At 46.1% G+C, this 18,471-nt stretch overlaps 1 protein-coding gene across 6 annotated transcripts in view; it reads left to right on the forward strand.

The window, feature by feature from the left end:
- Positions 1-18,471, forward strand: part of BRD4 (bromodomain containing 4) — a 1,320,550-nt gene that overhangs the window by 628,534 nt on the left and 673,545 nt on the right. For all 6 annotated transcript variants that reach the window (XM_086960824.1, XM_086960816.1, XM_086960841.1 and 3 more), the window contains 2 exons: positions 11,593-11,679; positions 11,820-12,179. In XM_086960824.1, coding sequence (XP_086816950.1) covers positions 11,593-11,679; positions 11,820-12,179 — 447 coding nt within the window. The remainder of the gene's footprint in view (positions 1-11,592; positions 11,680-11,819; positions 12,180-18,471) is intronic.

The following is an 18,471-nucleotide window of genomic DNA, read 5'->3' on the forward strand; positions in this document are numbered from 1 at the left end:
TATGTTTGTCCGAAGATTTTAGATTCACCAAATGGCAGCTTTATCAGTGCTGATTTCTGTGCAGCATCTGCCCTCCATGAGCGCATCCATATATGGCGATGTGCTGCGGTGGTTGCGCTCAAAGCTGCTTATGCGGCATACAGGTAATCAAACTAAATATCTAACAAATACTGGACTTGTTGTTACATCATGGGGAGCAGAATCTTCAGCACCCTCTTGTATTAGCTCGACCAGTGTCTGAAAATACCTCAATGGGGTTGGGCTATATAGGTTGTGTGGGAATTGACTCTGCCAGAAAAAACTCCAGCTGCATAGTCTCTCTTTATCGCCCCGTCCACCTATTACACCGGTATCCAATTGTCCTATTGATGGCAACACTTTATAATAAGAGAGGTATTGTAGGATTCCTTATGCAAAGCATGTTATCAATGAACAATATAAGGATTTCAAAGATTCATGTGAGAAAATCAGCCTTCTTTTTGTGCACACTGCAAGGCTCATCTACATAGTACCACACTGCAATGTCAGAGTTCAAGTGGGAGAGTAAAAATAAATTGCTTAGAAATGGATGAAAATTCTGTTCCAATATTGGGACACTGATAGTAACGCAGGAATGTTTGCCAACTGTTACAATTTTATTGAAATGTGTTCACCTTGTCCTGAATTTGTAATTGAGGCTTAAAAGGGAAATGTTGAGCTCCTTGCTTAAACGCCGTATTCTGCCACACTCTCCTTGCTCTGCTGCTGCTCTGCCTACTGTGTTCTTCACATTCTGCTCCATGTTCTCAGTGAAGGATCAAGGCTGATGACGTTCCCCTAAGGAAATTGGGTATTGTGTTGCCCCTGTTGATGTTCCACTGGGCAGCCACATGCAATGTAGGCACTGGAGATTTTGCGACTAAAATGATAGACCGTCAATGCTGGAATGGATTATGTGGAAGAAAGTGAAGTAGGACACATGGCAACCAGCTGGGCCATATTAGATTCACACACACTAGTTGTTGGGGTTTACAAATATCCAAGGCCCCTTTGAAACACCACATCCATTGCTGCTGGCACTGTAGGACACCTTTGACATCCTTTGGTCTACTTGCACAGATTAGGGGCGGGAGCACACTGCTGGCATACAGGTGTTGGTTCCAAATTGCATTCTGGTAATTGCACTTTGTAACATTTGTAAAAACTCACAAGTAAGTAAGTAATACTTTATTGCTCATTTAATTAAAACTTACAATACATCTCGATGTAATAACAAAATGAACGGTCCTCCAATAAATACCATCACAACATTCATCATCAATCAATTAGAATACCCAAGTTTTACATCATAAAACTCAAACCTTGTAAAAAGGAAGAATCGTTAACATGGGTATTTTGTCACATAGTAACAATCCCATTTCTTAGCCACCAACTATGAAATAATCCTGCTAATATTGCCCAATTAAGAGAAGAAGAAAAAGTGCTTTGATGTTAAAGGTTTTACACAGCATGGTCCTTATTGATCTAATTTAATGTAATTGCATTAAAAAATATCCCAACAGGTGATGTTACCATAAATGTCCAATTGTGCAAAATGGTCAAAACAAAGTGTTATGAAGTATGCCTTTTAGGAAAGGAACATATTAAAACTATTCATGGGATTGCAAAACTACAAGTAAAAACCTCTTCGTTTAACATAATCAATCATACTTTACTATGAGCGTTCACAGTTAAAGATAAAAACAATAGCAAAGTGTTCACCATGTGTTGGCGCAGTCAGTGCTGCTGTTACTGTGATTTTGTGCATATGTGTTTCTGGGTTATTTGCCATGTTCCACAGGAAGTATCAGTTCATATTCAGAGTGCGAGAAATGGTGCTTATCTTTGAGGCCGAGCCCCACCCCTGAGCGCCCAGGTTCATCACCAGGCTTGCCAGCCTAATCACTCCTGGAAGAACTTTAAGATATTTAGGGAGATGAAGCACACCGCTGGCATGTCAACATTTGTTCCCCACTGTAATAAAGTAGCTACCGTTTTTAGTATTTTCAATATATCACAAGTAACAAAGTGTTCACGGTCTGTTACTGTGCATTCTGGAGGGACATGTGTTTGAGTTGTTGAGTTAATGGCACTCTTAACAAGCATTTGCAATGCATTGCAATAGGTCTCGTTCCGTTTCTATTTATAAATACAGACGAAAGAAAAATATTTTTCCGTCTGTATTTATATGCAAAAATCTCTTTAAACGGAAAACCGGAAAACCGGGAGCCTTACTCATAAGGTGCCACCGAGCTCACTTCACAACCACTGGTGTCTCAAGCAGTGCTATAGCCCCGTACTCCATGCTCCGCTCTCCCGGCTCTGCTCAGCCTTCTGTCCCAAGGTATGGGTGTCCCAAGGTATGGGTGTCCCAAGGTATGGGTGTCCTCGCTCCCCTGGGAGCAGACTGTATTTTATGATACACTGCCCATTAGTCCGGCCTCACAAGGAAGAACACGCGACGTGCTGCTCTCTGGGTGTGCAGTTCATCTCCCTCAGGCCCAGTCCCATCCCCAAAACTCCTGCAGCCTGAGGATCGGCTGAGCATTGGGCGCCCCTAACCCATCCACTGGCTGGGTCTGGGGCAGCCAATTCTCATTTGTAGCCTTAGGGGCTGCAACAGCAATCCCCTGGGCTCCTACATTATAGAGCCTGGCTAAGCTCAAGTGCGCATGTCAGGCTGGTTGGATGAAGGCACCTGTCCAACCCGACATGCGCACAACACCTCAAGAAGGCCCAGCACCTGCAAATCATAGAGCAGGCTTGGAGCGAAGTCTTCCCGCTCCCCTTCTCATGTAACTTCTTAGCCCAGGTGACATGCTGCGCACTGCAGTAAAAAAAAAAATGGAATCATCTACGGATCAAACATTTTTAGTATGGCAAAGAAACGGTTGCGACACCCCCACACACATATAATGAAACCACCCTTGTCCAATTACCAAATAAAGGCCAGCAGCTTCCACTGGCTTGCAATATGGGAAGATAGAACAAAAAGTTCAGGTCGCTTTATCTCCGTTTCTTCCTGTTGCAATAACTATTTTGTATTTATCAGGGGCATCACAAAAAAATAAATCCCCACATCAGTTCTGAGTTACACTGGTATTCACTGGTCATGTAGGAGATTGATAGCAGCACACTGTTAACCAGTGTTAATTCCTGAACCGTAAATTCTAGAATGGTGGTTCACACAGTTTCTTAATTATCCCATTCTCCTCCTTTCCATGTGATGGGGTCACACTGGGTTAGGATACACAAGGCATATTTATTTATGGAGATTCTTGAGGGCAATGGAGAATCTCTTCAACACATGTTTCTTTACTTCCGTTTGGTTGCTGAGCTGGTGTAACCGCTTGGCTCCTGGACAGATCTGTTTATTGACGTTCTTACCAGATACTCCTAGTTAGTTAGGCCTAGTACTATCCTCCTGTTTTTTCCATGTCAAGCAGCAACGTTACTCCAAAGGTATTTCACAGGCATAGGCACAGTCTAGGGGTAGAATGATAATCCTGGAGAGGTTCCACTCCTGATCCTGCTTACATGGGTGTATAGGTTTTATCAGTGTTTAAGCAATGATAGTGAACCTGGTACGGACTGAAGAAGCCAGGGCTTTCCTGCCATTGATGGAGGCTTGCTACATTTTAAGTCCATAGACTCCACCAGTCCTAGAGAATGGTTTTTCCTTTCTGTTAAGGGACAGTTTTTTTTAAAACATCCTTGCCCATTGTCCACACGGAGCGGAGTGTAAGCTGACCCATGTTTGATGTGTTTAGCTTTTGAGTGGAAACTAATTTTAAAGAGAGAATGCCACAAATCAGGAAATGGGATGAATATGGCCTCCATCCAGGCAGAGAAAATCTTTTCTGAAACAAAGGGAATGAACTTACGCCTACCTCCCTTTCTCCCCTGGTGCAACATGTTCATAACGTAAACGAAGGAGGTGTGTACATTACGGGCTGGGATGTTGCCCTCCCTCCCAGCATCACAAGACCATCATCTTCTGCAACATGCAGATGCGGGGTCCCAGGGACCTAAGAACTTAGTCTTTTGTAACATACACACATGCAGAAGCATCCTTCGTACATATTCTAGACTAGATGGAGGCGGACCCCAGTTATGGAGATTGAATAAATCTTTTACTGGTGGAGGGAATCAGGCAGTCTCTTCTCCAGTGTACTAGTGAAAAGGTTCTTACCTCTGAATAGAATCCCATTACCTTTACCAATTGTCATCAGATGGACAGGATTAAACGTGCTGTAGCTTCTTATTCAAAATAAGGTGCACTCTGATGGTCTCTTTGCTATTTGAGGCTGGCTCTGATATTGACAAAAATGTAAATCTAAGGGAGCTCATCGAGTGGATTTATTTGATTAATAAGCACGCCGGGGAAATCTAGGTGGGATACTCAGAATTCCAGAAGGGCAGAGTAGGACAGCGCCATAAAGCCATTCAATGAATTGCATTTGTCCGAAAACCCATTCTGACCTCTGCTGGCACCTACTTTACTTGTTTTGCAACTTTAGGATCCTGACGTAGTTTGCGGTTGACAATCTGTTGTTGCTAGAGAGTGTGGATGCTGGATTTCGTCGAGGAGTCCCAGGATGGAAAACTAGGATTACAGACAATATTTGTATCACCACCTTGAGACATTCATTGATGCGCCTAAACATACAATTTTTCAACACGCCATTGTATCTCAAAAAGCCACAATGTCAAACAGCTAGCAGCTGGAAAGAGCGAGTTGAATATGTTCTGCAAAGAGGATTTCTAGGAGGACTTTGGAGACCATGATTGAACATTAACATGAGAAAGAAAGTATGCAGGAGATCAAGCTCCTGTGCCAAACATCATAAAGAAGTTTCTTGTCCAACCCAAACCAACTTCCTTTAATCCACTAAAAAGGATGCGTTTTCCTAGAAAAAAACATATGGCTTGCCTTTTATGTTTAATAAATATGGAAAATGATGCTTTTGAAAATAACCTGATTTCAATCATGTTAAAAATGTTTGAGCTTGATAACAATTGGGTATTGCAATGGAAGCCTAATATGTAACAGGTATGCCACCAGTGTATGTAATACCCTTAGTGTTGGAAGGCTGGAGTTGGATAGAAGGGATAAAGAAAGTGGCGTTGTTTATGGCAAATACCGAACACCCCGAAAGGCAGAACAGAGCTGTAAGACTCAGTTTGCGAGAAAAGAAATCTATCTGAATTCTTGGTTCTATAAGGCTCTTATAAGCTTTTTCATGTTAATATGACATTTAAAAAATCACAGCCAGAATATCTTCTATGCACTACAGAAATGACGTTCCTCTTGCCAACTTACTTTGTAATAATGATTTGCAAAGAAAGTGAATGGGGTTGCTGACTCGCCGGTTTCTTCCTTTTTGTGTCGGGCGGGAGCCCTTTGCTGTGCTTGCTGAATCACACTTGAAGCGAGCCAGGACCTGGTTGCTTGTCGTCCCCCCCCGCTATTTACAACAAGCGGCCGCAGAGAGAGGGGGGACTACAAGCCCCACAATTTCGTGCTGGTTCCTCCCCGCCCTCCCACGCCGACTTCCGCGCCTGGAGGCGCTAAAACACTGCGGCTCCCTCCGCGTCGCCCGTTTAAGCCCGTTCAAGACCGGATAAGGACGGGACGGGCCACCCCTCTGACACCTGTCACAGCACTAATAAGGTCAGTGTTGCACTGGAAAGAATTTGGAAGCTAATTATTTACTAACTAATTATTTACTAACTGTCACCGAACCGAGCATCACACAAGGTATAGAAAGGATGGCTACTTCACCAGATGGTGGTCCTAGCAGCAGGAAATCAACGGGTGGATCATTACTAGGAACCCTAGATAACTTTCTCATAAGGGTATCAACTGCACTTGCCAAGGATATAGAACTTACCGAGAAAAGTCTATCCTTGGATACATCCTTCCACAAAAGGTCTTCCCTGGGCCCCCTGGCAGATGCCAGATCACTGACACATTTACAATTCGACTCACAGAGTACGCTTCCTCCATCGGGAGTGACAATTACTTCTTCACTCCAACCAGTAACTATCATGAACATAAGTGATAACTCTCCTAGAGAAGGAGCTCGCAGCAGCAAAACGGTTAGAGGCCCATCCGCTAAAATCTGCTGGCCAAGTAAAAGCAATTGTGGTTCAGCCAAAGGGGAGGGTACAAGCAAAACGGAAACGCCCTGGGCCACAAACGAATGCTGGATGGAAAAAAGCAAGATCTTGCAAAAGTATTGTTCCTCCTGATGACCCAGCAGCGACGCCACCAATCAGCCCCGTACTATTGGATAGGGCTGATAGAAGTGGGCTGGGAAATCATTTGGACAATAGGGGGGAGGATCCCTATTTGGATTTGGGTCCTTCTTTCTGGAAAAGACTGGAGGGCACCTTTAAGAAATTGTCACCCATTGCATGAACGGCTGGACTCTATTGAAAACAGATTGGTGTGCCTTGAACTTTCATTGGCATCAGTTCAGAAACAGGCAGGACCAAGTCGCAGGGCTCATATTGCAAGGCCAAAAACACCAGTAAACAATGGTCCAACTAATTCTAATAGTTGTACCGGGTTAGGCCAGACAGCAAGGCCAATCTTGGCTGCTGACAAGGGGCAAACTACCAATACACAACCCGTTGTTCTGACAGGAGTGGGAAATCTACACAAAGTTAGTGGGTCGCCACAAATTACTTTGTCTCGGACAGATGCTCCCCCGGTACTTAACCATATAGGGGTAGGAGCAAGCCATTGAGTAAAGAGAGAAATCAGGGTGATGGAACTAAGTTGAAGGATAGACAGCTAAATTTGCCTGCTTCAACCAGAGCTCACAGTGAGCCTCCCCTACCTTATATTGAACTCCATCCTCAATCAGCCCCCTTTGTGGTAGTCTTGGTAGGGGTCCCCCCACTAGCTCGTGGGAAACGAGAATTATACCTAGACTTAAAGCATAAGTGTATCTTCTGGCTTAATAAGTACCGCCCATTGCCAGCTAATATGCGAGCTAAAATTATGGGTGCTAGTAGAGTCAATTGGATAGGCAAGGGATACAAGACGGTAGCAGGAGACTGTATCAATATTAATTTCAGAGACCAGATATGTGTCAACTTTATTTGTAACTGGCCTCAAAATGATCAGTCCATTGGGATACAAGCCCTACCCTTGGCTTATTTCTATGGCCCCCCTACTCCGGCTTCCTTTGAGAGGGACATGTTTTCTCAGGGAACTGTACCAAACTTCTGCCCCTTAGGGAACATAAGGTTGTTTAACAAATTCCAGGCTTTGTCGGGGTTAGGGGATTGTGATTGACAGTATGAGCCACAAAGGTCCATCCCGGGTAGTAGGGGCGGGGATGGAACAGAGGGGATGGAGACTGGGAAAAGGGAATGTGTCCGCTCAGAGCAGCAAAAATGAAGGGTTGGATGAGGCTGGCCAAAGTAGCACTTGTGATATCTCTATTGAGGCACCAGATGTAGATCAGTCCTTGGACAGGCAGTGTAATACACATCATGGCACAGGGGGATGTCCTGTATGGGGTGAATTGGCCACAACAGCTGACGGACCACTATGTCAGACATCGTTGGCCTCATGGAATGTGGCAGGATTGGGGTCTAAACTTAACTCGCAGGCTTGGGCAGATTTCATTGACCGCTTTGACATTTGTTTGTTTCAAGAGGTTTGGGCGGTCGAACCAATGTTTAGAGTGGGTTATTTGAATTTTGTTGTCCCTGCTGTAAAAAAAATTAAAGGGCGACCTATGGGGGGTCTAGTGATATGGGTCAAGCAGTCCTTAAAATGTTATACCCAGTTGCTCCCTATTGTAAGTAATGACATTATTGGTGTTAGATTCAGTTTCCCTGCCAATTTAGAAATCAACATTTATAATGTTTATGCCAGGGGGCTTCAAGGTGGTAAGAAGTCTGAAGTTGTGGCAGAACTGGATACATTACTACAGGCTACCCCCAATAACATAATGTCATTGATTGCCGGTGACTTTAACACCACTTTCGAACCCCTTGGTTTGGATGATATACACTTAACAGAGGAGGAGGACGCTAGGTGGGGAGTTCCTCAGCTCGGTACTAAACCCATAAGAAAATGGACCGAGGCTGCTATTCTGTTAAAGGGCCTATGTATGGAAAACAAGCTGAGGGCTGCCAACGGGCGCACATTGTCAGACAAAATCGGAACGGCAACTTTTGACAATGGTGTTAGGGTAAGTAACATTGATTATTTACTTGTCCCCCTCAAGATGTGGTCTACCCTCCTTGACATGGAGGTAGTGACTCGTATTGAAAGTGACCACAATCCCCTGATTGCAATGTTTAACCTGGGTATTCATATAGTGGCTGATGCTCATGAGGGGTATACTCTCCCGGATTTAGTCTTTGCAAATGATGAGCGCCATCTTAAATGGTGTCAAGTTGCAGAGCATCAGGAAATTATTGGTAATATTGAGGGAGACCTGGAAGGGGCCCTAAAGACTATGGAGGAAGCCACCTTGAATGGATCTCCCCTTATTTTATTCTTAGAGGCACACAATAGGCTCTTCAGTAAATTGAAAACATACTTTTGTAAACCTAGCTTAGGTGAAAGAAGAATTCAAACTAAAAAACCAGAGAGCTGGTATGACGGCTCCTGTCGCCAAGCTAGGAAAGAGCTGGGTCTAGCCTTTAAGTCCAAAGACATGGGTACAATAAGATTGGCTCGTGCGAACTATAGGCTCAAGCAACACACTGCCAAAAGGGATTCAGAAGAGGGCTTGTGGCAGGATCTTATAGTGGCGTGTTCTGCAAAGAACCCCAAACTTTTCTGGGAAATTTTTAAATGGGACAGGGGAGGACATCGTGAGAGCCCTCATAATAATGTTGACCGAAACTCTTGGGTTGACTACTTCAAGCCCCAATATGCCAGTAATGTTACTGGTATTAGAGAAGGAGCTTTTGTCCATACTGTGTATAAGGAGCCTATCTTCTATCTGGGAGAAGTGGATAGGGCATTGAACAAAGTCACTGAGGGTTGTGCTACTGGCATGGATTGTCTCCCCGCAGATCTATTCCTTAATAACGGAGGGCGTTGGCGATTATATATCTTGTATGTGGCAAATGCCATAGCCCAAGGGATGGAAGTCCCTAGCACATGGAAAGGGGCAGAAATAGTGCCAGTGTATAAAAAGGGTGACAAGTCGCTTGCAGCCAATTACAGGCCAATAAGTCTAATTGACTGCTTACAAAAAATCATGTGACGGCTGGTTTTGTGCAGAATCCAGACCTGGATGGATAATGATAATATTTTGAGCCACCTCCAGGCTGGTTTCCGCCCAAAAACAAGTACCATAGACCAGGTTTTCCAGTTTATCATGTTATATTGGCGTACCGTAGTCCTGGAAAAGGGTACCTTGTATGCCGTTTTTGTGGACCTAAAAGCGGCTTTTGACCTGGTCCCTCGCAATACATTATGGAAAGTCCTAGCGGGGCTGGGGATGGCACCCGAATTGCTAAGCTTGATTGTCCACCTACTTGAGGGTACCTTCGCTCGGGTTCAGTGGGGTCGCCAGGGAGAGGTTACGGAGCCCTTCCCGGTGGAGCGGGGAGTGAGGCAAGGTTGCGTTATGGCGCCAACCTTGTTCTCGCTCTTTGTGAATGGGGTTGCGGATTTCCTCTCCCTGGTCCCGACTGATGCCCCTGCGATGTCTGGTGAGCGGGTCCCGATCCTCATGTTCGCGGGCGACACTCATCATTTCAAAGACTCCGAGCGGACTCCAGCAAGCACTGAAGCATTTTGAAAATTTTTGTCTGGATAGGGGCTTAGAAATAAACATGGCAAAAACCAAGTATATGGTCCTGACCAGCCATAAAACGTGCGGGACAAATAGACCTTTTAGAGGGTTGATTAATATGAATGGTTCCCCGAATACATTGGCTGAAGGCCATTAGATCGACACTCTTTAAACTGGGAATGAGGGATCTATGGGAGGACCTGGAAAACGCTGCATTCCCCTCTAAAAAATCACTAAAAGAAAAGTATTGGGAGATGGTGATTACAGAAGAGAGGACAGAGGGTCTCTCCTCGCACTTAACAGGTCGTTTCATGGATATCAAAGCCCAACCAAAACTGGAACAATATTGGGACATTATTGGGAAACAACAGGATCGCAAGCTCTATTTTCAGCTTAGGGTAGGCGCACTCCCAGTAAGATCTTTCACAGTAAAATGGGCAGGCAAAAATGGTAACGACAGATGCCCTAAGTGTAGGGAGGAACAAGAGTGATTAAGCCATTTTCTATTCTTCTGTCCCCTGTATACTGCCCCCAGATCGATGTGGATCAAGCCTATATGTAAATTGCTTGGGATACACAGGCATGGTGTGGCTCTGAGAATCCTATCTACAGACCAGACGGCTAGAATTGCTGTTGCCGTGGCTAAATTCTTCTGATGGGCTTGGGTAATCCGCACAAAACAGATAGCGGTAACTATGTGAAGATTAAGCTGCTTTCGCCTATGTATACTAGGGGTAATTCTTGTGAGTTTTTGTGCAATACTCCTCTGGACCAAATGTATACTGATGAAATTGATCTTATGTAATTCGGCAATAGTCTATTGTAGTTTAATATTCCTTTTAAATATTTAATGTACGACTTTTTAATGGCTTTTTTAACTAATATTTGTGCATTTTATGTATACTTTTATGACTTAATTGTCGAATAAAGTTTATGAAACTGAATGTCTTCCCTAATGTGTATTAGAAGTAATATGGTAATTTACCAAACCGGAATTTCTAGAAAACACATTCTTGCCAGGTCAACCCTGCTGGAATTAAGTCCCCTGGGATTGGTTTTGAATTAGGTAATTATCTGCAGTAATAGGTGTAGAAATTGCAATTTCACTGGTAATTCCCCACTTTCTAGGGGAAACTTTGAATACATCTGTAATCTTGCATTCTAGAATTTTCAGTCTCTGGAGTATCTGGAGCTAGGAGCAAAATTACTACACTTTACAGTGGCTTGAAAAGAGGGCCCAAGGACAAATCTTAAATAAATGTATAGGCGTCTTCAATGTTGTTAGAAGTATAGTCATATGAATGTGTCATCAAAGGTCTTATAACCAGGAAGCACACTCTAAAGATCCTCTCCAAAAAGTATTGACCTAAAAAGAGATAAGGGGAAAGCTTGGTGAGCATCATTCTTGAATATCAATGAGCAGAAAAAATGCGAAAAGTGTTAGAGTTAAAATACGATTCAAGAAAGTAAAATTAAAGTCAACTGGTTTTAGTCAATAACTTTATTAATGTTAAGACACTTGTCTTTAAAACATACATTCTAAAACTAGATAAAATCTCGTTTGAAATAACAGACAAAACAAACCTCTCTCTCTCCCCTGCTTGTAAACCAGGTTAATACTTAATACTTCGCCTTTTAATACAACTGGTTTTATACGAGTGGGTGGTTTTTCAATTCTATTTGACTTTTATAAAAAAGCATGCGAAATTGGTTAATATATCCTACAGATTGACTTGTAAAAATGTGTTTATTTTGACGGCTGCCCTTTCTTACAAAAGGTATTATCTATTTTAAGGGCACTCCGGGATCCCGCACGTGGGCAGGACTATTCAGTGTTTATGACTTCAATGAAGAATCCCATGATGGAGAACTACGATTAAAGGTAAGTGACTTGTCATTCTGTCACACTTAGTGGTATCCTACCTATAGCACTGAACTTGAAGTTCAGCAGAATGTGTATGTGCCTTGTTTAGAAGCTTGGCATATTGGTTAATGATAAAATAATCAATTTTCCCTCTGCAGCCAAAAAAAGGTGTGAAGAGGAAAGCAGACACCACAACGCCAACAACCATTGACCCTTTGCATGAGTCTTCTCCATTGCCTGCTGACACCAAACCTACAAAGTCTGGTCCTCGACGTGAAACCATCCGGCCTGTGAAACCTACAAAGAAGGATGTGCCAGATTCTCAGCAGCCAGCAGTGGAGAAGAGCAATAAGGCATCGGAGCAGTTAAAATACTGCAGCAGCATGATCAAGGAGATGTTTACCAAGAAGCATGCCGCCTATGCCTGGCCTTTCTACAAACCTGTGGATGTAGAGGCCCTTGGACTTCACGATTACAGCGAGATCATTAAGCATCCTATGGACCTGAGCACTATCAAAGTAAGCTGGGTTGCAGTACCTCATGCAGCACCATGAGACAAAAATGAATGAAGGGTCTAGTAGGGGTTCTGTGCTCTGAAATCCCATATGTGTGAACCCCGTCTTTGCATACTAAGCATAATGCTGTGCTTTATTTTTTTTAAAGTATTTTCCTGAAAGCAGGTCTCCGATGAACAGGTGTTTCTTGAATTGACCACCCAACACTAAACAGTTTCCTTTACAGCTCCACCCACTACCACAGAGGCATTCTTGTACTTCCATCCACAGCTACATGGGCCCCTTTACCATGGTAAACTGCCAGTCGCAATCATTCCCCTTACATTCCTAACACAGCCCATGGAACCTTCTCTTGGTTTGAACTTGACCATCTTCAGACCTTCACTCGTCTGTCATTCAAAAGCAATTCTCTTTTAGCTCGATTTCCCACATGAGATTAAAAGTAGAATGTAACAGTACTTGACTTGTATGCAGCTTTTCTAGAGGTGTACTTTAGAGGATCCAAATAGCATTTTCCTTTGAAATTGGAGTTAGGGAGTTTTCTTGTGGTGTGTTCTTTCTTTGTTACGAACACTATTAAGTTCAGATGCTCTCCAGAGCAGTGTTCTATAGAACACCCCTGCATGGTAAAGTGAAAACGCCTGTGGTTCAACCCTTTCATACTTCTCAACAGAAACAAGTGAGGAAGTAGTTGAGGGATATTGCTAAATCCTAAGCTATGGAACATTCTATTCCAATATTCAGATAATTACTAAATTGCAAACTGTGATTAACTTGCTCATCTCCATACTCGTTCTTAACTTAGGTTTTATCTATACCCAATTGTTTTTCTGTTATGTTCCATTTGATAAAGGGATAGAATTATTTCTGTTCAGGATAAAAAGCCTACACATTACTAGTGGTTTGGGATTTTAAGGCTTTGCTTCATGCATGAAATCTTGTATTGCCTTTTAAAATGTCCATTTTGCTCTGCAGGAAGGTTCTAGGCCTTAGGCAGTTTTTTTAGGTATGTTTGTTTCTATTAGCTACTAAGGAATTTGTATAGATAGCCACCATTCAAACAATGAAAGAATAGCTAGAAGAAAGTGCATTGAGACAATCGTGATAGAATATTAATAGCATGACACTACAGTCATTCATTAACTCTAAACATTAGCCAGAGACCAGTACCTCTTCAGGGCTGGGCGTTCAAAGAGCGGAGGAGAACCAAAAATTAACAATAAAATGAAGCACAGACACTAAAGTCTGGTTCATGAACATATTTTGTTAATTATGTGCATACTCTACCATTCTCTGTGTTCGGTTTCCTTAGATGTAGTTGTGGGAATAACAGAAGACTCGCCTTGAATCGAATCCAGGATCCCAGACTGACCAAACCCACTGAATGTTTCCACAGTGGCCCTGGAAGCTCTCATTCTCTTCCAGGGGATCCTCATCAATAGTCATAAGCATTAGAATATTCCCGCCCATGTGCGGGACCCCACTAACTGGAAGCATAGGAAGCTCCCAGGCTGCATTGCAAACACACAGTCTAACAAGACTGAAAAGCTAACCTGTAGCTGAATAGCAAAAAACTGACACTGTGCCTTTAAGGCACTCATGACCCCCTGTATCCCATCATGCCCCAGGGGTGGCAGTTAGGTCAGTTGTTCTTTCCGGCTCCTTCAGTGAAGGACCCTGGTTACACAGCTCCTCTATTTTTCTGGTTTTTGACAGAAAAATTGCTTCTTTTTTACAACTTTTGCTCTTACTTCGACGTCTTACATCTAGTCAAGTAAGATACTGCTTGTTTTCAGCAGTTTAGTGGGCATTTTCCTCTAAAAATGCCTTCACTCTTTGATAAATGTCCTTCTTGTGGCAACAAGAAGGCCAAATCAGACAGCCACGACGTCTGTATCGTTTGCCTGCCTGAGGATCATGATCCAGACACCTGTCCTCATTGTGAGAACCTGTCAGGAAGGACTCTCAAGGACAGGGAGAGAATTCGAATTTATGGCCTGGCTCACAGAGCTTCGAGTGGGAGATCTCCAGTGAAGAAGGGCTCCAAGAAGACTTATACCTCTTCAAAGAAGAAGTCTTCACGCTCTTCAACTTCAGCGTCGAGCTCGGCGCTGAGAAAAGATCCACAGGTGGAATTTTCCTCTTCGAAACTACCGTCGACGGCGGGCTCGCCGTCGAGAAGACCAGGTACGTCGACGACGTCGAAAGCACCAGCTCCGTCGTCGAAATCCCCTCCGCCGTCGTCAACCGGGCGGCGATCGGCATTGAGGAAGGCTACTCCGCCGCCGTCAACCGGCCGACGGTCGGCGTCGAGATCCATTACTCCTCCGCCGTCGTCAACCAGGCGACGACCGGCGTCGAGGGACGTCACCTCGCCATCGTCAACCAGGCGACGACCGGCGTCGAAGTGTGACCCCTCCGCCGTCGACAGTGGCTCGTCGATCGGCGTCGAGGACGCGGTCTCCGTCGGTGCGGCAGCAGCGCTCGGCGTTGAGGGTGCCCAATACCCCTCCGCCGTCGTCGCACAGGCATTCGACGTCGAGACAGCGATCTCAGTCGGCGGCTGGCCATCGCCGTTCAACGTCGAGGCAGAAAGCTCCGTCGACAACAGGACGAGGCCGTTCGACGTCGAGAGAGAAGCCTCCGTCGACGACAGGACATCGTCGTTCGGCGTCGAGGCAGAGGTCCCCGTCGGCGACCGGACACCGCCGTTCGACGTTGAAGCAGAAAGCTCCGTCGACGGCTGCTCATCGCCGCTCGACGTCGAGAGACTACAGAACCTCTCATGGACATTCGAGGTCGAGATTGTTTGATCCTCCGACTCCTCGAAGGCGTTCGGCTGCGAGAAAGGAACGCTCGACGTCGAGACACTCGGATACGGTCATGGTGACAGAATCTGCATCTCACCATTCATCTTATCGGTCCTCTGGCTCCTCACTGAGCATTCAAGGTCCAGAAGCCCTATACACAGGACTCCTGAACGTCGTCCAGATCCTTCAGCGGGGCGCATCAGGCTGTCACCTAGATGGTACAGGTCCTTGGACCATTGGAGGGACGAGGGGCCTACCAAGCGTATGCAGGAGTATGCCGGCCCACACCACAGGTCTCCTCTCCAAAACCTGGTGGAGGAGATGGACAAGCGTAGCCCTCCCAGGCGCACATCCCCTGTGACGCTACCCTCCAAAGCGCCAAGAAGATCCCGTTCTCCTACAAGGGAACCTAGACTGGAAGGTCAGAGAAGATCTAGATCTCCTACTAGGGAACCTAGACTGGAAGGTCGGAAGAGGTCTTGATCTCCCCGGGGCAGATCTCCCGTGCGGTCGCCAGCCAGATCCCCCAGGGCATCCCGATCCCCTAGAAGGGAACATCGGACAAGAGATCGGGTCAGATCTCGCTCCCCTAGACGAGAGGAGCGCTCAAGGAGGTCGCGGGAGCGAAGACGTGGTTCTCACCATCGACATAGACGTACTCGTCTACCTCCTCCACTTCGTCTACCAGATCGTCCAAGAGGGACTACTCACCGACTTTGACAGACAGTCCAACGTCCAGGTCCTCCCCAGTGGATGATATTGGCACGTATCTGGATGTTCTGCAGAGAGGTGCACTTAAGCTGAACATCGAAATGTCTGTCCCTCAAGTAACGACGACAGTCATTTTTGAAACCTTACACAAGAAGGCCATCTCCAGACCTCTGCTGCCTTTGGTTCCAGGGATTATGGACCCTGTCAAGGAGGTTTTCCTAACCCCAGCAGCAATCAGAGCAGTACCGGCACGCCTTCAGAAGAAGTACAAACCGGCGGCTTCTGAGCCGGTGTTTGTAAAGTCTGACCCTCCAGCAGACTCTGTCATCGTGGCAGCGGCGAGGAAGACACATGTGGTTGCTGGTTCATCTTCAGTCCCGCCAGATAAGGACAGCAAAACCCAAGACTCCTGGGGTCGGAAGGTTTGCAACTCTGCTGCTTCCACTCTTAAGGTCGCCAGTGCAGCTGCGCTCCTGGGTCGGTATGACAGAGCCTTATGGGCCTCGATAGAAAGATTCAAAGCCAAGCTACCGAAAGAGGACCAGTAAGACTTTGAGGAAACTGTTACGGAGGGGTGTCTGGTGGCAAACCAGATGATAAGCACGGCCGCGGATGGGGCGATGCTTTTGGCTCATTCCTATTCCCATGGAGTTTATGCCAGATGATCGGCCTGGTTGCGCCTTACAGGTCTAAAACCGGATGCTCAGCATCGGATTCTAAATCTCCCCTTTTCGGGTTCCGCTCTCTTCGGTGAACACGCGGACGAAGAGATGACCCGAATGAAGACTGAGTTGGACACGGTGAAGTGATTGGGCTTGGAGAAGAAAAAGGAATTCAAGCGCCGCTTCAAATCCAACAGGGGGAGAGGGGCTCAACAGAGGGTTCAAACCCCTCAGTGGTCCCAGAACAAAACTTAGGGGAAACCCCAGTTTCGTGGCAAGCCCAGCAGAGGCAGGGGAGGCCACCAGCAGTCCTCCAACACCACGAGAGGAGGAAAGGCCTGAACAGTGGCTTCCTCTGACGCCGTTGCCCACTCCAGTGGGAGGAAGTGCTTCACAACACCTGGCAGAGTGGGTCAGCATCACAAGAGATCAGTGGGTGCTGAATATACTGCGCAATGGATACAGGATACGTTTCCGTGCTCTTCCAAAGAGCATCCCTCCAAAGAGCTCTTGCCCTCACCAACTAAGCTTGCTCCGACGAGAGGTAAAAATCCTGCTGCAAAAAAGAGCGATAGAAGAAGTTCCTCTCGCTCTAAGAGGAAAAGGAGTTTACTCCAGATATTTCCTTGTCCCCAAAAAAAGATCAGGAGGACAAGTTCAGACCCATACTCGACCTACGACTCCTAAACAAGGTTATCGTCAAGGAAAAGTTCCGCATGTTGGCGCTTCACCAAATATGTCCTCATCTACAAGCCGGAGATTGGATGTGTTTGGTGGATCTACAAGATGCGTACTTTCACTTCCCGATTACGCAACAACATCGCAAGTACCTGAGGTTTGTTGTGGGACACAAACACTACCAGTACAAGGTGTTACCCTTCGGTCTCAAGTCCGCACCACGAGTCTTCACCAAATGCATGGCAGTGGTGGCGGCTTTTCTTCACAAGAAGGGTCTCTTCGTTTACCCATATCTGGACGACTGGCTCCTAAAGGGTCCATCTCCGGTACGGGTAACGCAAGATCTGCATCTGTGCCTGCAACAGCTTCACAGGCTCGGCCTCCATGTGAACCTGGAGAAGTCAGTCCAGCGGCCTACGCAATCCATCCACTACCTAAGCTCCGTTCTGGACACCAGCGTGGGAAAAGCGTTTCCTTCGGAGGAGATACTTTCTTCCATGAACCTGAAATGCGGGATTCTGCTAGTCTCTCGACCTCCAACAGCACGACAAGTGGCGTCTCTACTGGGTTCCATTGCGTCCTGCATCTTTCTCATCCCACACGCCAGGCTGAGAATGCGTCCTCTGCAACAGGCTCTGGAGGATCAGTGGGACCAGGCAACAGGACGTTGGGAGGACCGAATCCATCTTTCCCAGGCGACAAAAGAGTCCATCAGATGGTGGACCCGGAGACACTATGTGATGGTGGGAGTGCCGTTTCATCGGCCCATTTCGTCCCAATCTATAGTGACAGATGCCTCCCTGCACGGCTGGGGAGCACACATGGGTCCGCTTCAAATTCAAGGCCGGTGGTCTGCGCAGGAGCAGACATACCACATCAACATGCTGGAACTCAGAGCGGTATTCCTAGCTCTCAAAGCTTTCCTGCCAGCGATCACATCCAACTCAGTTCTGGTTCAGACGGACAATAAGACAACCATGTTCTATCTGAACAAACAAGGAGGCACAAAATCTCGCCCACTGTCTCGAGAGGCTCAGGCAATATGGCATTGGATCCTCGCTCGAGGTCTCACAGTAGTGGCGGTGCATCTTCCGGGCGAGTTGAACGTCAAAGCAGACGCACTCAGCAGGCACTTCGAAGATCAGCCAGACTGGGTGCTAAACGACGAAGTAGTAGAAGAGCTTTTTCGTTGCTGGGGACGTCCATCCATAGACTTGTTTGCAGACGACGAAAACACCAAGTGCCACGTCTTCGCGTCCAGGTTCCACAGACCAGGGACGCAGGGGAACGCTCTTCTGTTGGATTGGGCAGGGATGTTCCCATACGCTTTTCCTCCCCTGGCTCTGATTCCGAGAGTGGTTTCCAAGCTCCTCAGGACGAACATGGAGATGATCCTGGTTGCTCCAGACTGGCCTCGGCAGTGGTGGTATCCGG

Source organism: Lissotriton vulgaris, chromosome 1_1 (genome assembly GCF_964263255.1).
Source record: "Lissotriton vulgaris chromosome 1_1, aLisVul1.2, whole genome shotgun sequence".
Taxonomy (NCBI): domain Eukaryota; kingdom Metazoa; phylum Chordata; class Amphibia; order Caudata; family Salamandridae; genus Lissotriton; species Lissotriton vulgaris.